This window comes from Lissotriton vulgaris, chromosome 2_1 (genome assembly GCF_964263255.1).
Source record: "Lissotriton vulgaris chromosome 2_1, aLisVul1.2, whole genome shotgun sequence".
Taxonomy (NCBI): Eukaryota; Metazoa; Chordata; class Amphibia; order Caudata; family Salamandridae; genus Lissotriton; species Lissotriton vulgaris.
Window position 1 is genome coordinate 1,962,302,027 of NC_141687.1, and position 26,536 is coordinate 1,962,328,562.

Genomic DNA, 26,536 nt, shown 5'->3' on the forward strand with positions numbered 1-26,536 from the left:
CTGCCAGTGATGGAGTGCAGGTCATTCACAGTCCCAGATTTTACCTTCTCTAGTTTTGTCCCAAGAGTCCTGTTCGCATTGAAAAGCGTTGAGGGGAATAAGGAGAGCATCGCAGGCAGTGGTCCGCGAAAAGCAGGCTAGTTGTCACGAACGAGCGGCATGGTGCTTCATGTTAGTGGTCCGGTGCATGTACATGTGATCAAATCTTGCTGTGCAAAGAGACATGGTGATGGCTATATGTTCTGAATTTCGGTGCAACGCGGTCTTGGTGTGAACATGCCCATTTACGGTTGCGACAAGCCTAAAAGCTAGTCTTAAAGAGCCCATGAGCCACACTAAGAGTCCAGGACCTGAGGGGACCACTTGGAGGTTAGGAACAAGCTGCAGCTGGATAACCCAGCTGGTTGGGGGGTCTTTTATGTCCCTGTGGCTTAGATCAAGAGGTCTGCAGAATAGCTCTTTGAGTCACTCTGGAGTCCTGAGTTCATGATAAAGTTGCAGGTCCAAATCGTCTTCCCCAAGTAAGAGGTCAGCAGGCAGCAGGTTAGCACAACAGGGCAGCAGTTCCTTTATGGCAGCAGTCCAGCAGAGTGGCTGTGCTTGCTTGCAGCAGATCAGCAGTCCTTCTTCCTGTCAGAGTATCCACATGCTGGAAAACAGGGGGGAGAGCAAGGGATGATGTTCACCCGGGGTGAACGGAGAATACTCCTCTTCCCCTGGTCAAGGACTGAGTTAAACAAAGAGAGGAGTACCACCAGAAGTAAAACTGAAGGTTTCCTAATGGGGTGTTTTGAATGAGAAAAGGAAAGGATTCATCCTTTTGTAAGAAACCCCTCACTCACCAACCTAGTGGTGACATGCTTCATCATCGGGGTCCACCCTGGTGGCCTAGCGTCACCAGGGTGTGCTTCAACACCTGAGTTACAGTGGAGCAGGTTGTGAATGTAAGTGCAAAAAAAGAATGTTAAAAATTGTGATGGTTTGACTTATAAAAATGTGAATTTTATTGTAAAGCAACTGGACAATATTAAAAAGGGGTGGCGAGATACTGACAGGGAAGTAATGGCCAAAGTATCTCTATATGTGTATTGGTGTGTTGGTCAACATGTTTCTACCATAATGGTATTCATCAGGACCATAAACAAGGAGATGGACGGTATGGGCCCCCTAAAAGGCACACCCTATCCTAAATCCTCGTGTACCTATTGGCAAAATCGCCAATGGTAAGATGCTCGATCAAAAATGGATGAGCATGAGTATTAAAAAGCAAAAGACCTGTGGAGAAGAGAGAAAGTAAACAGGTGTCAGGCGTGATCATTCTTACTAGCCTGTTACGTTGTGCTGTGTCACTGTGCTCTCATACTTCATGCCACTGTAATTAGGAAAGCATCTTGTGATCAAAACGTGGTAATCAGGTGTCCGTGGAGGGCTTATTGTAGTTCCTGGACAGGTATGCTTATCAATAGGTGCGTGCTCTGTCACATGCATTATATTTATCGCAATCCCACTCATTCTTGTTAATACAAAAGAGGCGCAATATCTCATTCTGTTCACTCAACTATGGTGGTCAGGAAAATCGGAGTGCAAATTTTGCCCGTATACATAAATAACGCACAAGGACTAACAAACAAGTAACATTGAAGAGGCACACGAGTACTGCATGACGGGGAAAGGCTTACTTCTTATTGTGCTGTAAAATGCTTCGGTGGGCAGGGGGTAGTCTCATCATGCCGTTGAACATATTCTGTTGGTTCCAACAACCACAGCAATTCCCAATGTACGGGTGGCAACCACCATTTCAACAATTCCCTTTCCCACAAAACCAATTCCGTCCTCCTTTTTCCAACAGCGGCAGGCGCGGAAGAGGACGCAACAAACAAGGGAACAACGTCCACTGGGAGGAGGAAGACACAGTGGGCAGCAATACCAGGAGCAAAACCGGGACGAACAAAGCAGGCCCAAGCAATGCGAGGAGTTATCATCCAGGACACTCACTGAGACAGAATCAAGGGTCCTTAACAGGGGACTTGGCTTCCTCCCTACAGCAGCTCTGGATACATTTAAACTACATTGCGAATTGGCGTCATTTGTTAGAAAACCCAAACTAAAAGCCTTTTTCGAAAAAAACGAACACCGACAACTCAATCAATCAATCAATCATAGCACTTGTATAGCGCGCTACTCAACCGGCAGGGTCTCAAGGCGCTTGGGGGAAGGGGTCTGCTATTGCTCGAACAGCTAGGTCTTGAGTTGTCTCCTGAAGGCAAGATGGTCCTCGGTCAGCCGAAGATGGATGGGGAGGGAGTTCCATGTCTTGGCCGTCAGGTAGGAGAAGCACCGGGTACGCGTCGGTGCCATCCGCACCGTACATGCCTGTGTTGGGGAGACCCTTGGGTCTCCCCATGTGTCCGAGTCGTAAAGCTGAGGGTGACAGGGGGTCCGATGCAGACCCCCAAAGGCATCGTCCCAGAAGTTTTGTGAGCCAGAAACTTTGCCTCGAACCGTCTGTCCTATGCATGCATTGTACTGGCTCGGTCGTCAATCGCATCCATTGCACGGCACAGTTTGCTTACAGACGAGACGTACAGAGCTGTTCGGACCCGGAAACGATTCGGTAGGTGAATTTTGCGTTGCTCGCATCGTACTTGCTCGCTCTTACATCTGTACTAGTTGGGCTGAAAACACGCGTACGGCTCATATGTTTTCTGGCTGGATCGCATTCGGTGCCCTTCCGAGCGAGATCTGAATCAGGCCCTAAATAGTAACAACTTGAAATACTAACATCCAACAATACCCACAAGGTATGAAGAATACTTGTCATGGACAGTATATTTTGCAGAGGTACACTAAGATAAGGCACAAGCTATCACCTATCACAAAGAAAAGAAATATAAATTGACATGTTTAATGTCTTAAGTCCTAATAATTAAATTGCAGGAGAGGGAAGTTGATTTCTTCCATATCAGCAATAATATGTGCAGGAACGGAAAATTGCTTCCTATTTAATTACAAAACACTCTTATATAGTAAATAGTAAGATTAAATCAGAATGCACTAGAAGTTTACCGTATGATTGGTTCCGAGCTGAAGTAGAAGCCTCCTCCAGTTTTCCTGGTCATAGTTAACCCTGTAATAGCCAACTACGTCAAGGTTGACCAAAACCCAATCTGTACTGCCAGCAGTCACTTGAAATATACTATCGAAAGCTGAGAGAAAGGAAGAAGCAAGATAAGCATTTAAATGAAAATCGTTCTGTAGTCTACATAAAGGCAGCGTTTCCTGATGCTTACAACGGTTTCAACAGATACATTTTCTATCAATGGAAAACATATCATTATTCTTTAAAGAGAAACGTCATGCTAATTATCTTGCACTAGACTGCAACTTGAAGCCATTGTAACATTGCTGTTGTCAGTATGCATCAAACCTTATTATTAATGCTCATAAATAAAATCATTAGGTTTGAGTGGACATCAGAGTCCGCTTGGAACCCTGGAGATACTTTTATCAATAATTATAAAGTTGAGCATTAAAATTAAAAGTCAGGTACTTCATTTTATCACAAGGTCACAATTTATCATTATCATGCCATGTGGAACAACAAGTGGGTCGGGTGAGTGTAATTCTCTGTGCTAGGGAGGCACTGCTGACTAAATCTGCTGCATCATGAAACAAGCATTGGCATAGCCAATAGGTCTGGCCTTTGGGACCTTATAAGCGTTTAGGTATGCGGTACATTATCCTATGTATTGTGTTGCTATGCATTAACAAATCAGATAGCTGAAAAGAAAAGTGGCCCACATTTGCAAACTGGGGCCATTTTGAACTATTAAAGAAAAATTGTAGAGGTGTTTTGTAATGGTTTGTTAGAACAAGTGTCTTTGTGCTCGCTGTAGACAATGTTTGTGTTAATTTCAGATACATAAACAGTGAAAAGGGGTCCAAAAGAAAATGAAACAGTCTCCCAAACTTCCAAAACATTCGGCCCATACACTGACTTTTCAGACCAGCCTAATGAGCTTCATTGCCCTATGGGCTTGTCCGACCCTGTACAGGTGTCCTGGCGAGTATCTTGAAGGCAAAGGAGCGCATTTGCTGGGATTTAGCCTGCAACTGAGAAATCTTTAGTATTAACAATCAGTTGTTTTACACTTGTAGCAAAAATGTTATGTGTCTTAATATAAGACAGTATCGAAACTGTGAATGTGATATCTGGTAACACCTAGATATATTCAATTTGCCGTATAGCAACTCAAGCAGTGTAGTAAGTAAACATGTTGCAATAAGTGCATCCTTATCAGTTATTGAAGAAGAATATCCAGGGGAAAAGATCTGAAGAAAGAGAGAGGGGTATGTCAAGTCTCATTTTATTGATTTAAGTGGCAGTGGCATTTCTGTCCAGTGACCTACCTTTCATATTCTCTTCAGTATATTGCTGGGGGAAGTGTGACGTCTCAGCTGGAATCTAATACATTATTACAGTAGAGTAGATCTGTTGTTTTCTTATTGCAGTTGGCCACAATTAGACGGTAATAACATATTACAGTTGAGTTGTGACATCATGATGACTGCTGCCAGAGCCAACAGCCAAGGTGAAAAGCAGGTCAAAGAGCACCATTGGAGGTGCAGTTTAAACGAAGAAAAGGTGAACTGCCTTTTTAGGTCGAGCATGTGCTGCTCTGAGAGGCAAGCTGTATTCAAAAATAGACTTCAAGCCCCACCCACTATCCGACCGTATTTGTCATTGGTTTGTGTCAATCTCCTTTGTAAATGCTGGCTTCTGATTCATTAATAAGACGCGGTCGCTCCCCCACGCTGCTCTCCGACCTGCCTTGCCTCACAGCCTGGTATCGTTGCGCTTCTCCCATGCTTTTTGCTAGATCTTATTGCTAACTCACATTTCTGGACTAAATTGCCGATTTAAATTGCTGCAAATTCACCTTGTAAATCATTGTGTCATCGCTAGACTGCCCTGACTGCTAAATCATTTTGTGCTGCATTGCTTGTATTACTTTGCTAAATAGCGCTGAACCACCTCGCCTGCTAATACACTGCATGAATCATTGTGTCGTCGCTGTGCTGCCTTGACTGCCATATCATTTTTGTGTTTGTGACATCATAGCGCTGCGTCGCCGGGGCGAGCTGCAAGTACAGTTTTCCTTATCATTGGTGCTGCGCTGTTCGAGGCGTGACTGACTAGACCGGGGCCACTGCCTTTTGCATCATATTGGCTGCTTGTTCCGTTTTACGCTGCCGGCCATTTTGTTGTTGTTGTTGTTGTTGTGTCGCCCTGCCCGGGTCTCCACCCCGCACCTGCCTCCAGGTGACCCTCCCTCGCCCCTCCCCTCCCACTATCCATATATGTCAGATGCAATTGCGCGCAGCGTTCACGCGCAGCGGTCGCGCCCCATGCGCTCCGAAGGTGCGCCAAAGGTAAGCCCGCCTACGCCCGTCCGCGCCTGGACCGCACCCAGCGCCAGACCCTCTGGCCCCCGCAAACCGCATTCCTCCAGCATAACGTATGACGCCGCCACCCTCCTAGCCCTTAACCCCGGCCGCACACCTCAATGCTACGAAGCTGCCCCGGGATGTACCCACGGTCCCTTCGCCTGCCACTCCTGCAAATTTACCAGCATCATGACCCATACCACATCCACTAACCCCAAACACAGCTCCGACTCTAACCACTTGAAGTGCATCCTACTGAACACCCGCTCGGTCCACAAACACGCCACCGAACTCTGGGATCTACTCGACACTACATCACCGGACGTCGCCTTCCTTTCTGAAACATGGATAAACGCATCATCAACACCCGACATCGCCATAGCCATCCCGGACAATTACAAGATCATCCGAAAAGACCGCACTGTCCAAACAGGAGGAGGCATCACCATCGTCCATAAGAACACCATCAAAATCACGACCAGCTCCGACGATAACCTTACAACCGCCGAACACCTCCACTTCCAGATCCACACCGACCCTAGGACCACACTCAGAGGCACCCTCATCTACAGGCCTCCAGGAACCCGTAAACAATTCAGCGAAGACATCACTGACTTCATCAGTCCACATGCCCTCGCCTCCGAGAACTACATTCTACTAGGAGACCTCAACTTCCACCTGGAAAAGAAAATCGACAGCAACACCACCACCCTTCTTGACAACCTGGCCAATCTCGGCCTCAAACAACTTGTTGACACCCCCACCCATGTAGCCGGACATACGCTCGACCCAATCTTCACCTCCAGCAAACACATCTCCTTCGATCGCACCACAGCTCTCCATTGGACGGACCACAGTTGTGTTCACTTCAGCTACAAAACCACCTCGACCCACAACCCCCCACAACCTATTCCCCAAAGAAAATGGAACAAAATCACCACCGACCAACTCCTCACATCGCTCAACCAAAACCCACCCGCCCTCTCATTGGACCCAAACCAAGCTGCCATCAAATTCAAACAATGGGTCACTCACAGCGCTGACGAATTAGCACCCTTGAAAAACCATCACACCAAACAAGACAGCAAAAAGGCCCCCTGGTTCAACAATGACCTTAAGAAATCCAAAAAGCTATGCCGTACTCTTGAGAAAACATGGAGAAAAAACCCAACCACCGACAACATGACCACCTTTAAGGCAGCTACCCGCAAACACCACCAGCTGATTCGATCCACCAAGAAATCAGCATTCAAGAATCGACTCGACAACAACGCCCATAACAACAAGGAACTATTCAACATCGTCAAAGAATTCACCAACCCCACCGCAGCCTCAAACGACATCACTCCCTCCCAAGACCTCTGTGGTTCATTATCCTCCTTCTTCTACAACAAAATTGCCGACATACACAACAGCTTCGAAAACAGTTCCAACGAACAATCCTCTCCACCCCCCTCAGAACCTAAACCGCCCTCTAACAACCTCAGCGCCTGGAACCCAATCACCACTGAAGACACCATCCGCCTAATGAATTCCATCCACTCTGGCTCGCCAACTGACCCATGTCCCCACCACATCTTCAACAAAGCAGACTCCATCATCGCACCCCATCTCCGTGATGTCATCAACTGCTCCTTCATCTCTGCTACCTTCCCAGAAAGCTGGAAACACGCCGAAGTCAGCGCCCTCCTGAAGAAACCCACAGCAGACCCCTCTGAACTTAAAAACTACCGCCCCATATCCCTCCTCCCATTCCCGGCCAAAATCATTGAGAAAGCCGTCAATAGCCAACTCGCCGCCTTCCTCGAATCCAACAACTCCCTCGATCCCTCACAGTCCGGCTTTTGAGCCAAACACAGCACCGAAACCGCCCTCATCGCAGCAACAGACGACATCCGAACACTACTGGACAACAGAGAAACAGTGGCCCTCATTCTACTCGACCTCTCCGCCGCCTTCGACACTGTCTGTCACAGCACCCTCATACAACAACTCAGCAACATCGGCATAAAAGGAAAAGCCTTGGACTGGATCATCTCGTTCCTAGCTGGGAGAACTCAGAGAGTCTGACTTCCCCATTCAAATCAGAGGCACCGAAGTCATCTGCGGTGTACCACAAGGATCATCACTCAGTCCCACCCTCTTCAACGTTTACATGAGTCCACTCGCTTCCATCGCGCGTCAACACAACCTTAACATCATCTCCTACGCTGACGACACCGAGCTGATCCTTTCCCTCACCAAAGACCCCAACACCGCCAAAACCAATCTTCATGAAGGCATGAAAGAAGTAGCCAAGTGGATGAAAAACAGCTGCCTTAAACTTAACTCAGACAAAACGGAAGTGCTCATCCTAGGATCATCCCCCTCTGCCTGGGACGATTCATGGTGGCCTTCAGATCTGGGCTCAGCACCCATACCCACAGACCACGCACGTAACCTTGGCTTCATCCTAGACTCCTCACTCTCGATGACCAAACAAGTAAACGCCGTCTCATCCTCCTGCTTCAACGTACTTCGTATGCTCAAAAAAATCTTCCATTGGATCCCCGCCGAGACAAGAAAGACTGTCAGCCACGCACTGGTTACGAGTCGACTAGACTACGGAAACACCCTCTACGCCGGAATTACAGCCAAATTACAGAAAAAACTCCAACGCATCCAAAACGCATCAGCGAGACTCATTTTGGACATCCCTCGCCAAGATCACATTACCGGCCACCTGAAAGACCTCCACTGGCTTCCCGCTAACAAGAGAATAACATTCCGTCTCCTCACCCACGCACACAAGGCCCTCTACAAACTAGGGCCCGAATGCCTCAACACTCGACTATCCTTCTACACACCCACCCGCCAACTAAGATCCTCCAATCAAGGCCTCGCCGCAGTATCCAAAGATCCACCATGGGAGGTAGATCCTTCTCCTACTTGGCAGCCAAGACCTGGAACTCACTCCCCACTCACCTCCGCCTTACACAGAACCACATCTCCTTCAGAAAAGAACTTAAAACCTGGCTATTCGATAAATAATGAACCCCCTCCCCAAGCGCCTTGAGACCCTCTGGGTGAGTAGTGTGCTATATAAATTCTTGAACTTGAACTTGAACTTGTCTTTATTTGAACTTCCCATGAGCACTTACACTATTACTTCTGTTGTTACGTGGTATCTTCTTTGGGCTGTAAGCACTATTTTCATTAATGAGCTTCCCCTACTACAGGCACAACATGTTTTCCTGCAATTTTCAGTACGCCATGCGCGCTTTCACTTTCCAAGACGCCTGGACAATTGGGGCCACTCCTTTTAAATGAAATAGGTCTCTCATTTACAAGAGTTTGAGCTATTGAGATTGTAATTGACAATGCCTTTTATTTATGTTTTAATTATCAAAACAGATAAATAAAAGGTGTTGACATTTACAATGCCAATAGCTCAAGCTCCTGCAAATGCGAGACCTATTGCATTGCAAATGCTTGTTTGCAAGGGGTTCACTGAACTGTGTGCCTAACCCAGGTATTGCAATGAGGACAGCACGTTTAAATCACTTGATGACTTAAAAGCCTAGTGAAGCAGGCAACAAGACTTCAAAACAAATAATTATTTTTTTTCCTCTAAAAACAGACAAGAGTGAAGCTAAAAATAAGTAATGGACGAGACAGATGGTATTCTGACGCGCTGCAAAATAATGGGATTTTAATTTCTTTTACTTCCAAATAAAGCATTTGCTTTGTAAATGGCAATGTCACGTTTATGTTTCTAATTGTTTTCTTTTTGAAAACATTGAAAGATTACTCTGCTTTCTCAGTGTGTTTTAGGATTGAAACAGACCAGAGAAAAACACCAAATAACAGACAGGAAGTCTGGAGTGGTGTGAAAGAGTAAAGAAATCTGTTAATGTGTTAAGCTAGGAGACAGCTATTCATGAACAAAGAGAAAATGTACATAGTCCTAACGATTTGTATCTTTGTTGTGACAAGCATCCGTGAATGTTCTTTTCTCAGAAACAGTGAGTGATGTGGCCGAAATGTATAGATGCTGAACATCACACAGAGACACGTCACTACTTCCCAAGCTTTCAAGTTGTTGTTTGCTTGTATTGTGCCATATTTGTAGTGGTTTTTGCACATGTTTTTGGATGTTAAGTTTAAAACCACACGCAAACATTTATATTCATTAAATAGCTAGTATAGCGGACATAAAACTATATATTACAGAATCATCCACGTGCTGTTAACAAAAACACACATTGCACTTTGTGGCCTTCTAGTCCACCCATTACTCTGCAAAGTAGTAAGTTAACTGGCTGGCAAAATAACTGAAATCAGTAAATGGTGGCTATATACATAAACCTATGGATATAAGGATGAAATTATTAATGGATGGATAGTCTGACACATAACAATAGATGAGTAAATTGACTGCAGAATGGGTAGGTGGGTGGTTGGACACATGGCTGAATGGGGTAATGGACAGGTAGGCACACTTTGTTATGCCCTGTTCATGGAGCTGTGATATGGTCATTAAGAATTGTTACCGAACGTGCAAGATGAACTTGAGCTTTACTTGTGTGTATCTCATGTTGTGGCATACGTATCACTGATATGATGTTTGTGCATGGGAGCAAAATTTTAATGACACAGGCAAGAGTGAAGCTAAAAACAAGCCATGGGTGATAAGATACATAATAAAGGGATTATAAATCCTTTTATTTCTAAAGAACGCATTTGCATTTGCTTCTTAAAAGTCGACATTCCGTTTGTGTGTTATTAATTGCTTTCTTTTTCAAAACATTGAATGATTTATCTGACTTGTAGCAGGATGAAAGATCGACTTTATTTTTAGATATGTTTATATGGAAGACCGCCATGATGGAGCATGAGACCTAGGGCCCTTTAGGTGTGTGAGGGGTATTTAAACAAAACTGTGTGCTTTCCACCATTGTAGGAAACACACCTTGTAGTGTAGTTCCTAGTTTCCCACTAGGCCCTGCGCATTGGAATAACATAAACAGTAGTATCGACGTGGAACTGCTTATATTCCAGGCCTCCACTGACTATGCTAAACTTAATTGGGTTGTGTTACCAACTAGCTCAGAGGTCACTGGAAACTTTCTTCTCTGCATAGGAAGTGATCAGCTTCCTTGGCACAGACAAGAAGGGATTCAGCTTTCCAACAACCGTGCAACATGACAACTTTGCTCCTCAGATCAAGAGTCGATCTCTAGGGTCGTGTGAAACAATAGACATAGATTTCACTCAGTCAGTCTAGTGCAGTTTACTTTCACCGTATGTAGAGAATAGAGAGACGGGCGTGTATCAATAAAGGTTAACATTTATTGAACAGTCTTTCTTCTCATACAAGAGAAATGTATTGCCACAATTGCAATAACTGTTATTATAAAAAGTACGTACAGTAAGATAAGAATAGCGAAATAGAACTGTAAAAGCATTGATATGGTTTCTTAGCCATACAATGGTTTAAAAGTAATAAAACATATATACAGTCATATATACATTAGGCTAACATACTCAACTGGTGCTTCTAACTAAGCCTACCCCAGTGTGCCTGACCTAAGCCTAACACGTGAAGGGGAGTAAGTAAGTAGCTTAAGTTAAGTTGGTTTTGCCAAGGTTTGTTTCAAGAATTCTCGTCTAAGGGTTTAGTCAACACCATACCTCTGAATAGAATGATGGAGGATTGGTATCTCCTTCAGGGGTCTCTCTCGATATCCCAGTCACCCGCGAGGGTAAACCGGAAGCGCCGGGACTGGATTTCTCTGCACGAGAAAGGCAGCGGCTTCTCTTCAGCGCGTCGAGGAAGGAGGGGTGACAGCGTCCGCGGGCAGCTGGGCTGGATGTCTTCGCAGAGGACGGCTGCACGGCTCCTCAAGCGTACTGCACCATAGGTCGCGCTGTAGCGGCGATAATGGTAATCAGTAGCTTCACCACCACAGGATAGCAGGCTGCAGCGACAGAGTGCTAGTTTTTACCAACACAGGGTCATGCAGGCAGCTGGCATCAGCAACATGTTCGCTCATTGCTTAAGGCAACGTTGGTAATATTTATACCTGACAGGTGCCGGGTTTGACGCAAGTTTGCTGGACATAAGACGTCAATTAAAGATGTCACGAGGAAGTGATAGTTATCAGTTGCTCATTAGAGTTCCATTACTAATCAAAACATAGCAAGCGGGGATTTCCAGGTTTGCTAAGTTTTTATCTTGTTGAAGAACTCGGAGTGTTATCTAGGAATATCAGATAGTGACTGCTGCTCTGTCATTGCACTAATTGGTCGCAAAGGAAGTAGCAGAGAGTCATGCTGGAATGTGGCTCTGTGGCTCTGCTCGTGTGAGGCCAGAGATGACTTTTCAGAAAATCGTACTTGAACGGTTATGCCAATATAGGGAAAAAGGGGCTTTATAGCCGAATAGGGGCATAAGGTCACAGTATCGATCAGGAACCTAGATAAGCACATGACACCCACTCCACGAATTCATGTCCATCAAAATTACTAAAACTAAGCAATTAGATGCATGTGTAACATTGTGTAACATAGCCCACCCCAAAATACATAAATGCATTCGAAATAGGCGTACTTGTAATACATGGAATTTAGGTACTGTACGTAGTTTTAAAAGCATAGTAATCATTCAAAAAATTATTGCATATGAAATCAATGAACGATTATGCATAATTAATTACACATGAAGTATCTCTGACAGAAGAAATGCGAGATAAATCATCACATAAAAATGCATTGTAATAATATGTGTGCTAGAGGCTGGTGTTATGTTGTTACGTCTCTAGATGTGTTTAGAAATAGAAGTGTGAAGCTTCTGTTCTCTAAGAATAGTTTTTACGTTAAGCAAAGAATTGTTCGTGCCAAAAAAGGTCTATATCTGAAAAATTGTCCAATTCAAAGAAAAATCAGTTTACCAAAGCTCCTGGCAGTTTTTTGTTGATCAAAACTGAAGGCCGAATTCAGAGTTCACGGGAACGCCGTGTGTCGGAAAGCTTTTCAAAAGTTATTGTTTCTCTGTGGGTGAGAACATCGTATCAGACAGGCTCTCAAAGAATTGGTCTACAAAATCAGGTGATAGTTCAACCAAATTAGATAGCGCTGTAACTTGGCAGGTGTGAGAATGATTGCTGTCATCGAAGGCAGGACCAGCAATGCTCACAGAACGTTGTACCTGGATGATGTTGCTTTTGTCACTCGCTCCACTGTTACCACTTGGCTGTAGTACAGGAGTCTCCACGAATGCCGTCATCAGGATTGGTAGCCGCTGGGGACAACACAATGCGTGAGCCGTTATTGGACTTAGCAAAGTATCGACGTCCATTGGTACTGCTGATGGAAGTGAAAGACAGATGTCCAACACGCATTCATCGCCGCAAAGCATACACCGTAGCACAGGTAAAATGCAATTTTGCCATATTGGTCTGAATGAAAGGAACCAGGTCATGTTTAGATCTCTCAGCCTGGCCAATCCGAGGACGTTAGTTATCCTGTCCCTGTAGCGCATTGCTAGGATTGTCTCTTCCATTCCCATGGGAGCTATGTCTGAGCCGAGGCTTGCCATAACGTAGCAGGATGGTCAAAAATAGAATCCCTGCGATGAGTCCAAAAAATAGTGGAATACCACCAAAGATGGAGTGCACAAAATTAGGAAAGATTCCCAAAATTGCCTGGAAGGGTGTTAGCAGTCCCGTAAAGACTGTCTTAAATATGCCTGGGATGCTTGTAGCACTAGACATGTTAAGGAGTTGGTCGAGCATTTGTACGAAATGCACGGGGCAATTTGTAGATAAAAGGTCATGAACCTCAGTAGCCGTCCTTGCGACTAGAAGATCATACGTCTCTTTAGATGACGTTATAGGCACTGTTGTCTGTAAAAGCACAGATTTCATTTTGCTTAATGTATCAATTCGTATAGAATAGAGATTCAGACGAGGCCAGAGGGGAGTCACTATGTCTGGAGGCCCGCTCGGGAACAATGCTTGCATGCAACATTTGACCATGGACGTTACTTGTACTAGATAACTTTTTCCGGGCGCGAGGCCACAGCACCTGTGATCCGTTCTTAGAATGTAACTCCCGTTTGCGAGTTGCATAAAGAAGGGCTCTATCTGAGTTGCAGGTGTGACTAGCTGGTGGCATGAAAGGTTGTTTGAATTGCCATCACATGCTCCGTGTAAATTAATACCCTGACACAAAAGTATACCGCTTAGTGAGTGTTTACAATTTTCACCACTAAGAAATACATTTTTGTCGCTGTCACTATAGCAAGAATGAGTGTATGGTAATTTCCATATGGATTTTACATATCCTTTACCCAATTGTTCATATTGGCCAGCAGGTATGTACTCAAGGCATTTATGAAATCGGAAAGTTGTTATCGGAATTGTGATAATTCCGTGTATTATCCATTCAATGACAGGACTCTCTGACATTGTCAATGGTAATCTCTCGAGTTTCTCGATGCTCAAGATTGTATAGTCTGCTCCTTTCTGTGCCAAACTGATCTGTTTATCAGTAAGGTTAAAAATGGAAAATAATGACGTTGTGTTTATCAGACGCCAAGGCACATAGCCTGAACGAAGATTTTGCAGCGTCCAGCCTAGTTCTATAATAGAGCGTAATTGAGACTGGCCATGTTGTAACATTAGCAAATCTCTGTCTATCACATCAAAGGCAGAGGATACAATATTGTCCAAAGAATATATTCTGGAAGACAGAGTCATTAACCCATTGTCTACCACAGAAAGTGATTTTTCCAAATTAATACGATCAATTTCTCGTATTTTTTCAGCAGTTTCAATTTGCTTTACTTTCCAAGCCTCGTTGTAAGCAGCATAGATGCTGGTCGCTATGAAACGCTTTTGACGCTGTTTGCGTGGTCCAAGAATGAAATCGCGCAAATCAGCACCATCTTTTAATAAAGACAAGTGTTGCTTAATTTCAGCCAGTGTGGATGTAGTTAGCCATTCTAGGCAGAGTTTCCCTACACTGTATGTTGTTATTATTCCTGGATGTTGTCTCTGGGAATATCTAGAGTCTAATCTGGTCATTTTTAAACCCTGTGTTTTATTCAGGAATCTATCTTGACAGCTATTTGTGTCTGTAGGCCAGATCAACCACTTTTTCCAATCAGGATGAGTTCTGTTGAAATGTAAAATGTGTGACACGTCTAACTCAATATCAGCTGTTGCATTTTCAGGTATTGGCTTTGGTATAGACGGTGTTTTAAGGTCTTTGTACTTAGCTAGGCCAAGACAAGATGTTTGGTGTACAGTGTCATTTAAAAATAACATTTGTTCTGGTATCATGCAGGTTCTAAACAGTGCTTCTATGCCTTGCACCTGCCAATTATTTGTACCCCAAATTGTTTTCGTTTCAATATTATTTTTCCAATAATCAAAACCAATTGTCATCATTTTGTCATAAAATGCTTCTGAATATATCAATTTAGAATTTGTCAGCATTGTTTTCATTCCTGTTTTATCTAACAGTTTATAATAAAACGTTTCTGCATCACTGGTGTTAAACCCTGAAAAATATTTGAATTTCTCAAAAAATGCTTTAGGACTGCTTTTAGGTGGTGTAGAACAATGTTCCCATTGATTATACATAAAAACATTTCTAGGCTGTGCAGATTTATGCAAGTAATGATCCCCATAATGGGTGTAACAGAATAACTGCTCATAACTAGATGAACCTTGTAAATAATCATGATCTGTGAATCTAGCTGACATTACTAAATCAGACATCATGTCATTAATACTGTTAAAGTCCCAATCATCAGAGAATGTACTTGGTGTCACAAAGTCACTTAAGGAAACCTTTAGTTGATGAGGATACTTCAGGATTTCGACCGGACCATAGATCTCATAGTCAGTTTTCTCCCATACTACCCCACCAGGTATTGGAATTGCTGTGACATTTACTGTTGACAGTTCTCTTTTCTTCACGTGGGATGATCTGTGTGGTTTCAGGACTAGGTTGATGTTCTGACTTGCTGTGTCCATTGTAATATATTTTCCTTCAATGAATTTTCCCAAACACAGTACCATGATGAGCCAAAGCAGGAGGAAAAATACACCTAGACCGAACCAGAACTCTAGCCAAGGGGAAATGAGGTAGATTTCCTTCAGTTGATGAAAGAGTTCCGTTGCTTTCTCTTTAAAATACTTTTTTGTTTCTGGCATTACTTCGGGGTCATTTAAATCTTCGGAGAAGTTGTCGAAGTTGATGAAATAACCAGAGGCAGTTCTGTCAATTGATGGGATTGTTCTTTCAATCTGTCTCTCGGTAGCACTTTCTGATGCCACATCATTGTAGACTGGTGCTGTTTCTTGACGAACTGTTTCAATCTGTGTTTCAAGAGGCACGAGTTCCATGGCATTATTGCATAGTCCTTCATTGTGCACTGCAGGCTGATCGAATGTGATTAGTCTTTCAGTTTGAACCTCTTGGATTGTTGCAAGTTTGGGTATTCTGTTGTTTCTTGGGAGTCCACTGGGCCTACTGTTGATTATAGGCCACATGCTTGTGGTTTTACCAGATCGATGGACACGACTCTGTTCTCCTTTTTACCAGCAAGGGGCGGTAGCACAACTGATCTTGTTCCGGTGACTGCTAAGACAGGTACTGCTTTTCTGTAAGAAGGCCCAAATTCCTTCTTAACCGCGATCTTTTCTCTGACTAGATCCCCAATCTTTGGAATCCAGACAGGCCTTGCTGGGGCTGTTGCGGGTGGTGCCTCGTCAGTGGTACTTGGCTGTTGCTTTAACTTTATGTTGCTTAATGATTTTCTTGTTTCATTCAGTTCCTGTAAAACAGCCAAACGGTCTTTTACTTCAAACTGCGTTGTTTCTTTTTGTACCACTGACATCTGACTATCGAGGTCCTGAACGTTCATTCTTATTCCGAACAATAGTTCGTATGGGCTGAAACCTTTTAGAGAATTTCTTGGCATGTTGTTAAGACTAGTCTGGACACTTATTAAATGTTTGACCCACCCAGCGCCTGAACCTAATACCTTCGCTGTTATAGATTGCTTTATGTCACGGTTTTTTCTTTCTATCACACTATTCCCTTCGGGATGCGACGGACAAGAATACCGCAACCCAATTCCCATGCTGGCCATGGCCCCCCTATAAGCTCGAGAGCTGAAAGCAGGACCCTGGTCAGAATGGAACGTGGTAATTGCGTATATGCCGATATGGACTCGCAAATCTTTTATAACCGTTCTAGCGTCAGCCGAGCGCTGGGGACCTCATTTTTTTAAATGCTTTTCGTCTTAACTGTTAATAGGACGCAGGATGGGGTGTCGGCAGCGTTACGCTCTTTCTGACTGGTAGCCGGTAGCAGGGTTCGCTACTGCGATCCCTATTACAGTTTTCACAGTTGTTTGCATACATTTGGTGTTCTACACTCATTCCCGGCCACCAGAATACTGATTGTAATTCAGTCAGTGATTCCTTGATCTCTCTGTGCCTTAGACCCAAACCCATATGTGCGTCTGCTATTAAAAATATTCTCCTGTTCATGTTTGGAATTACTCTATCCCCCACTCCAGGGATTCGAGCAAAAGGAACGGAGTTTGCATCGATTATGTATGCATAATTGAGTGGATAGTTTACGGGTAGTGCTGCACAGTCGCCTTTTACGGTCGTTTTTACTGCTAGCATAGTTTCCCCGTCTATATACTTATCTGTACGCTTTTTTGTAGCTACGGAAGCCGGTTTAGTTGCTTCCGTGGCGGCTGTATTAGCCAATGAATTCCCTGCAACGTGAACGCCATCACGCTGAAGACTCTGTGCGTGAATCACGTGAGTCTTTTGTAGTTCTTTGTGTAAAAGAGCTACCTCGTTCCAGAGCTTTTTATGCTTTATTGTGGCACCTGTGTCATCTTTGTAGTCGTTTTCGATCCAACTCTGCAGTTTATTGTTGTAAGAGTTGACGCAAAAATGAGAATCGCACACGATAAGTGTGGGGAATTCGCGTTCTGCATTTTCGAGCGCCATCTTTAAAGATCTGATTTCAGTTCTCTGAACCGAACAGTTTCTTACAGATTCAGTTTTTGTTACTTTCGGTCTGAATTTACCGCACAGCCAACGACCTTTAATAATCGCACATGCTGCATCGTAGGATTTTCTCTCTACGTTGAAATGCTGTACAAAGCTATCTGTATAGATTATACAGACGTATTGTGGGAGAGGCAGGATTTCGATTGGCAGAGGATATTCTTCTTCATACTCTAAATCATTCAGTTATTCAAATTGCGGGGCAAAATAGTATTTCACGTCTTCCGCTCCTAGAGAATCTATGCACTGTATCCATTTCGGATCCAGTGACACAGTAGGCAGGTTTACTGGGCTGAATAGCGCCTCGAAGGCGGATTCCGCTGTAAGGATATTAATTCGTTTGCCGTGTGCTAGTTCTCTTTCATTTGCTAATGCGTTTTGCACTGCGTTCACAGTTTTTTCTGTGCGACTGAATGTTTTTTCTGCTTGTGTGTACAAGTGAGACTTAATTGAAATTGGTACCTTTTCTCCCTCATTAGAGGTTAGGTACGTGAATCCGCATCTTCCTGGGATGACTCGGATTACAAGATCGATCGTGTTGTCACGTGTATCTAATTTTGTTTTTGCTAACATGTCTGTTTGCAGTGATCTCAAAATTTCTGTGTGTTTTTGAGTCCAATTGATTTGTTTTAAATCAGGCTTTATTAGTTCGTAGAGAGGTTTAACCCTCTCTGCGTAATTTAGAATGTAAGTTCTTCCGAAATTCAGAAAACCTAGTATTGATTGTAAATTCTTCAGCGTTTTTGGAGCTTGGAGTACAGCGCACTTCTCTAAGAAGTTATCCGCTAGGCTTTTCCCTTCACTTGATAATTCGTACCCTAAGAATAGTACTGTCAGATGGGCAATTCGGGACTTTTTAAAGTTGAATTTGTAACCCTCTGCTGCGAACCCAAGTATAATGGTGTTCACCCTTTTCAAGTGAGTATCCAAGTCGTCGTCTGTGAGATAAATATCATCTACGTAAGATAATGCTTCATCATCATAGATTTGTAGTAACTCTGTTACCCTAGCTGAGAATAGTCCTGGGCTGTTCTTGAACCCCTGTGGGAGTCGACAGAATTTTTTCTGTGACCCAAATGCGGAGAAAGCGGTCAAGTATCTGCTTTCTGGTGCAATGTTTTGACAAAAGAAACCATTAGAAATGTCTAATGTCGTTTTATATTTTTTCCTAACTATGTTATTCATTAGGGCTGCACTATGCGAGTTTTGTACTGCAAAAGTTTTGCAACATGTATTAAGGTGTCTGTAGTCCAAAACTAGACGATATGAATTGTCTGGCTTGGAGACAGGAAACAAAGGATTGTTCATTTGAGAGGTGCATGTTTCAATCACCCCCTGGTACTCAAGTTGATCTAAGATCTCCCTGACCTGTTTTTTAGCTTCTTGCTTAATGGGATACTGCCGTTGGGCAGTTGGTTCACTTTTTAGTTGGATTTTGTGAGGCGGTGAATCCTCATCCCATCCTACATGATTTTTATACAATGCAGGTGCCTGGGCTACTGCCCATTTCCTTGCATATGTGTATTTTTTGTGAATCGGTATGTGATTCGAGAAGGCAGGCATAATCACTTCTTCGCCACGAGGGCACTCCCTGACAAACTCCGGGGGCCAATCTTTTTCAGCTAACAGAATATCATAGCCTTTTGAGAGCTTATCCCAAAATAGACCCTTAATTTTCCTAGTCTTATCACCCTCTATACGCAATGTTATTTCGTATATTTTATGGGGCTCGCTAAGCCTGGCGTCGGCAGTTTCAACCTGAATGTATTCATTCGTGTCCACTGTCTCCAGATGACTCATCAAGTTCTTGCGCGCTATACTGATTTCTGCTGCACTGTCCAACATTGTCAATGCCCACTCCCCGTTTTTCAACTGTGTCCTCAGTATTCTCGGCATGGTTGATTACTCTAATACTGGCTACCTTCTTTTTCTGAAATTGAGATTTCTTATTTTGAGCAGGTTCCTTGTCTTTGGACTTGGTGTGCTCTCCTGGGTCTGACCGTCCTCTTCTTTCCGAATTCTGTGGAAAAGATCGAGAGGGACGTGTATCAATACTTTGATATCTATCAGGTTTTTTTAGATTATCCCTATTTCTAAGGTTATATCTTTTCTCAGAGGGCTCCCGTTGGGGAGACTGGCGTTCTCGAGTCGGAGTTCTTTCCCTCCGTCGAGGAGACCTTCCTCTGGACTGGAAAACTTTTTCCTTGGGAGTGGATTGTTTATTTCCATCCCAGCTCTTTTTAGGAGTGTTTGAATTATTTTTAATAAATAATTTTTCTGGATTTTCGAGCAGTTGGGGCTTAACTGGTTTCCCACCCAAGCTGTCTCTACCTAATTCTTCATAGCATTTTTCTATGATTTTTGCAAGCTCAACAGGATCTTTTATATCTGTTTCCCTCAACTTCTGGCGAATCTCCACAGATGCTGCTTCTCCCTTTACGTTGGCTAATAATATAGCCGTGACCTGCTTGAAGTCTTTCAGTAATTTCATACCTAGATTTAAAGCTGGTTCTGGACCGAATTCATTTTGAATCTGTTTTAGCACGTCTGGTATTACCGCCATAGACGGAACACCGTGTGTTTTTGTGTAAATGGAAGCAAAGACTGTACCCCAAGTGTCGCAGTCCTCCACGTGTGGTGCGATTCCCATAGGAAGGCAGATGGTCAAGATTCTGTGTTTCTCAATAGGGGCAGTATCAGGAAATACTGCCTCTATTTGAGTGATTTTCTGGGCTAACCAGAAAGGAATTTGTTCCCGTTTTACGGGTGTTTTACCAAGACATGACTGTATGTTCTGTGGTGTAATTTTATTTGTGTTCCCCTGATGAGGGGTCAGCTGGTGTGAATTAACAGCTGGCTGGACTGTTGCAGTCCGTATTACATATTGGACTAATTGCCTATGTATTTTTATTAATGTGTTTAGCTGTACTAACAGCTCTTCTCTAGACATTTTTATAATGTCAGGATGTGGTGTGTAGCTGGCTAGAACCGGCCACGTGGCTCCTGGTCTACCTAGTGGACCGAGCCTGGTTATGTGATCATTGTGTTTTAGGGCGCCATTAAACCAGAGCAGGTGCTCTTGAAATTTAAGTGGGATTTCAACCTCCTCGAAAGGAGCGTACTCTCCCGGAGGTTCCTCTATTTTGTAATAGTGAAACTCTTGTGTTATAGCGTTTACCGCTGGAAAGTTTATCCATGAATAGAATACCTCTGTCTGCCGATACTCGTGAGCCTCTATCACGAAAATTACTGTACCACCTTGAGGTGGCAGTCCGTTTTCTATAAGTTTTAAAGTTATAGATCTTCTTAACTGGACCGGGATGATAATAGCATCCGGGTCTGTGTATTCGGGACCTTGCTGAGTCGCATCTACTGCGGCCCCAGTGGTGCCGTTGTTTTCTACTGACATTGTATAAATGCAGTTTTTGCAGAGTAGGTCTCCAAGGAGACAAAGATTAGATGCACAATATTTTGGAACACTGTATCCTTCAACGTTGAATAAACCAGAGCTTTACATAGGAATCTCTTCCTACTAAGGTCGGGCGGATTTTAACCTTTCACCCACTCCAGACGTCTATTGGAGTATTTACGGGAGAAAGGGGTGTGAAATATGCACGACTGAGTTACTCTACAAGTCTTACGTTAGTTTATCGCCTTACCAAACGTTGGGCGCCATGTAGTGTAGTTCCTAGTTTCCCACTAGGCCCTGCGCATTGGAATAACATAAACAGTAGTATCGACGTGGAACTGCTTATATTCCAGGCCTCCACTGACTATGCTAAACTTAATTGGGTTGTGTTACCAACTAGCTCAGAGGTCACTGGAAACTTTCTTCTCTGCATAGGAAGTGATCAGCTTCCTTGGCACAGACAAGAAGGGATTCAGCTTTCCAACAACCGTGCAACATGACAACTTTGCTCCTCAGATCAAGAGTCGATCTCTAGGGTCGTGTGAAACAATAGACATAGATTTCACTCAGTCAGTCTAGTGCAGTTTACTTTCACGGTATGTAGAGAATAGAGAGACGGGCGTGTATCAATAAAGGTTAACATTTATTGAACAGTCTTTCTTCTCATACAAGAGAAATGTATTGCCACAATTGCAATAACTGTTATTATAAAAAGTACGTACAGTAAGATAAGAATAGCGAAATAGAACTGTAAAAGCATTGATATGGTTTCTTAGCCATACAATGGTTTAAAAGTAATAAAACATATATACAGTCATATATACATTAGGCTAACCTACTCAACTGGTGCTTCTAACTAAGCCTACCCCAGTGTGCCTGACCTAAGCCTAACACGTGAAGGGGAGTAAGTAAGTAGCTTAAGTTAAGTTGGTTTTGCCAAGGTTTGTTTCAAGAATTCTCGTCTAAGGGTTTAGTCAACACCATACCTCTGAATAGAATGATGGAGGATTGGTATCTCCTTCAGGGGTCTCTCTCGATATCCCAGTCACCCGCGAGGGTAAACCGGAAGCGCCGGGACTGGATTTCTCTGCACGAGAAAGGCAGCGGCTTCTCTTCAGCGCGTCGAGGAAGGAGGGGTGACAGCGTCCGCGGGCAGCTGGGCTGGATGTCTTCGCAGAGGACGGCTGCACGGCTCCTCAAGCGTACTGCACCATAGGTCGCGCTGTAGCGGCGATAATGGTAATCAGTAGCTTCACCACCACAGGATAGCAGGCTGCAGCGACAGAGTGCTAGTTTTTACCAACACAGGGTCATGCAGGCAGGTGGCATCAGCAACATGTTCGCTCATTGCTTAAGGCAACTTTGGTAATATTTATACCTGACAGGTGCCGGGTTTGACGCAAGTTTGCTGGACATAAGACGTCAATTAAAGATGTCACTAGGAAGTGATAGTTATCAGTTGCTCATTAGAGTTCCATTACTAATCAAAACATAGCAAGCGGGGATTTCCAGGTTTGCTAAGTTTTTATCTTGTTGAAGAACTCGGAGTGTTATCTAGGAATATCAGATAGTGACTGCTGCTCTGTCATTGCACTAATTGGTCGCAAAGGAAGTAGCAGAGAGTCATGCTGGAATGTGGCTCTGTGGCTCTGCTCGTGTGAGGCCAGAGATGACTTTTCAGAAAATCGTACTTGAACGGTTATGCCAATATAGGGAAAAAGGGGCTTTATAGCCGAATAGGGGCATAGGGTCACAGTATCGATCAGGAACCTAGATAAGCACATGACAACCTAGTTTGGGAGAACACGGAAACATATCCTTCTGGGGTGGATATAAATGAGCTATCTGAAGTAGACGGATTCTGCCATACGCCAGTCCGATACCACATCAGCCGAAGGCAGTGCCATAAGATGTGGAGTATGTCACAGCCCGTGGCATCACAGTACCAACATTCTGAATGGGGTATCTGCTGTGCTTGGTGCAGATTGTGGGGGGGATAAATACCAGCTATGTAGTACTTTAAAGTACAGGAATTTCAGTTTGTCTTCCCTAATGTATCTATCATGTGTTTCTAGCAGTGACCACCAGTCTTCCTCCAAGAAATATTCATTTAGCGCAGTTTGTCATCATATTTAATAGAGAACAAGTGTTGGACAAGTATATAACAAAGGTCAGACATCAATTCTCAAAATAAACCAAGTCACATGCTGTATAGACACGGATACTGAATAGCGAGGTCAATCCCTCTTTTCTGCTTAACGCTTAACCCACCAACTTTATAGCAAATCCAGAACAATGAAAATACCAAGGACCAGGGGAGAGGGGGTGGGGATGAGAGAGAGAGAGAGAGAGAGAGCATTCCACTTATCTGCAAGTTAGAGGCTATAAGATCTGCACCGTGTACTTAGGCCTACAGTAGGCACTTCAGCACACATACAAACTCCAATCATCTGCTGAAACACGGCCTTAAAGATGGTAAGAATTTCATAAACTAACAAGGGAACAGGTCAAACAATAAGGATACAAGATGTAAAGGCTTACTTGGTGACCTAAGGATCCAAAACTCCCCGAGCACTTTCCCCATCTATTTTGGTGACAGCGTTTTGATACAGAGGAATATGAGGACATCTGCACCAAACAAACAAGCACTTAATCCCTACAGTTAAGAGGAAGTACCTCTGTCTGGTGGAGAAATTCCACTTTGTAGTCTCAACATGTTCTCTTGACGAGGATTTTTGTCATCACATAGTTGAGGATGAAGATGCTGCAGGAACAATCTCATTAACGAAATGACATGCTCACAAGGTCACTGGATACATTACCTTCAAGTCCTTTACACAGCTGTAGTGTAATATATGCAGTAGACATTTACCCAACGAGGTAGCACTAACTAATTAACCAGTAGAAAGTACTCCAGTTGGATTGACATTTTCAGTAAAACTGTGGGCTCTTCTTGGAAAAAATGAGGTTCCATTAAGGCATTGATGTTCATTTCACAGAGATTAAACTTCAACTGGAAGCACTTCCAAAGCAGGTAATCCAGCTAAAGCTCCACTTCTGTAAAGCCCAAATGTTCCTAACTTCTTGTGCTCTGCAAATACAATGCAGGTGTAGTTCCTCTCGTATTTCACAATGAAAAACAATATGAAATCCTTATTAGAGGTGAATTCATCATAGCTCTAATGAAGCATAATCTAACGTGTAGTTATTGTGATGAGTGGTTTCTTTCTTGTCTTTTCCTGGCGAGAGCAGAGTCCATGGTTCTCTCTTTTAAATACCCTAAGTATGCAAAAGCCCAAAATTCATAGCACCACAAATACACCTATTCACAGATTTACACAGGTACTCACACACCCCTTCACAGACACACACTCACACATCCACTTCCCGACCCATACCACAACTTACACACCCACTCACAGACCCATACAGCAACTCACACACCCACTCGCTGACCCACACAGCCACTCATGGAGGGAACTCACACACCCATCAAAATACACACACTCACAGACCCATACAGCCACTCACACACCCACTCAGTGACCTTAAAAGTCACTCACACACCCACTCTGAAAGGTGACAGGTTACAGTTAGGAATATAATTTTTTAAAGGTAGAAATTCACTGAAAAAACAAAGGTTACAGGGATGTTATAGTTATGACCGCACAAATTACATCACTCTTGATAAGGTTAGTGACATCTCTGATGACATCTCAAATGACATCACTGATGACATTGTCCACAGAACCACTCACATCCCTATATGGCTTCTTATAAACCCACTCATACACCTACAAATCCACGCACATACGCACTCACTCATCAATAGTGACACTTGCACACCAACTCACCCACTCATACAGCCACTGACACAAATACTCACTCACCCATACAGCCACTAAGTTATCCATACTCTCATCCGTATAGCTACTCAGATACCACCTTATTCATCCATACAGCCAGTCACACACACACACTCACTCATCCATGCAGCCTCTCGACACAGCCATTCACTCACACAAACAGCTGATCATACGCCCACTTATACAGGTACACACAGATAAACACTTACATACTCATTCACACATACATATAAGCACTCACACATCCACTCACTCACCCATACAGCAACTCACATAGACACTCACTTTCCAATACAGCCACTCACAAACCCACTCAGTTAACCAAGCCACTCACTCACTGATACAGTCACTTACACAGCCACTCACTCACCCATACAGCCACTCATACACCCACTCTCTCTCCAATACAGCCACTCACACAGCCACTTGCTCATCCAGACAGCTAGTCACAAATCCATGTATTCATACATACAGCAACTCACACACCCACTTATTCACCCATGCAGCCACTCATACACCCATACAGCAACTTACACATGGATATAGACAGTCACACAACTCAGATCACATATGTTGGAAATTATATCACTTATGAGTAGTACAGAAAGAATAATGATTTAACTTATGCAGTAGCTTAGTATATATCTTTAAGTCTCAGAAACTGTTACAAAATACTTACACTCACTGGATGATGTCATTTGAGATGTCATGAGTGATCTCACTGACCATGCAATGAGTGATGTAATATGTGAGGACATAAGCAGTGCATTGCAAGGCATAGGTTATAATTAGCTCATGTAATAATAAAAAGCGGGGTCCAAACATGCATTCTCCTCATGCAATTTCCCACAGGGACTGTTAGACCTAGTGTTTCTGGTTGTCAGAATATGTACCCAGTATAACCAGAAATCACCACTCTAGTCAGGGTAAGCTAGATGCAAACTAAGAGATAACCTGTACTCATCCAATGGTAGCTCATGTTAGGTAAACAATGGTTCGCTAGGATTTGAATCTCCAAAATAAAATGCACTCGTCTCTCATAGTAGAAGACTGAGAGTATATACACATATACCACCAAGGCATGCTATACAGGCAGAATTTTTTCAATTAATGTATTCATTGCATGTTGAAAATCGAATATATACTCATTTGTATGGAAGAGATCTGGTGCTTATGCTTTTGGTGAAGGCACAATGGTGAGCAATGTTACAGTAATTTGATAGGGGTCTATACAGGTCTGTTGTCGACGGAATGTCAACCTTGTGTAATACAAGTTCCTCATCAGGACAGAAGCACGAGCACCCAGTATCTAAAAATGTTGAGAAAAGCAAGGGTAAGAATAATTTAGGGGAGAACCTGTCTGTTTGGGGTACTGTGAGTGATAGTTACATAACTAGCCTGTTATGAGGCAAAGGCAATTTTTCAATAATTAACAGGAATACGCAAAGGGGGACATCCTTGTGTCCTAGACATACGGAAAACAAGGTAAGGTACAGGCAAGTAAATTTGCACACATCTTTTATAACCCCACCTTAAGTGTAAGTAATAATTTTATGGATGGAATCCAGTTGTCTCCCTTTTCATGGTGGCAGTGCTATTTTCTATACAAATACTTAAATGGCGTGAGGATCCTCAGCTCAGGTCGGCCTGAGGAGAGGCCCATAGCAGCATCAGCTATCTATTCCTAGGTATCCTGGCTTCAGTTACATGAATCCTAGAAGTGGGAG

General features: G+C 43.5%; 1 protein-coding gene across 1 annotated transcript in view; it reads right to left on the reverse strand.

Annotated features, from left to right (window-relative positions):
• The window catches only part of LOC147733565 (aminopeptidase N-like), a 268,819-nt gene that overhangs the window by 117,089 nt on the left and 125,194 nt on the right, over positions 1–26,536 (reverse strand). Inside the window, exon 12 of the mRNA XM_086958151.1 lies at positions 3,067–3,206. Within this exon, the coding sequence (XP_086814277.1) occupies positions 3,067–3,206 (140 nt within the window). The remainder of the gene's footprint in view (positions 1–3,066; positions 3,207–26,536) is intronic.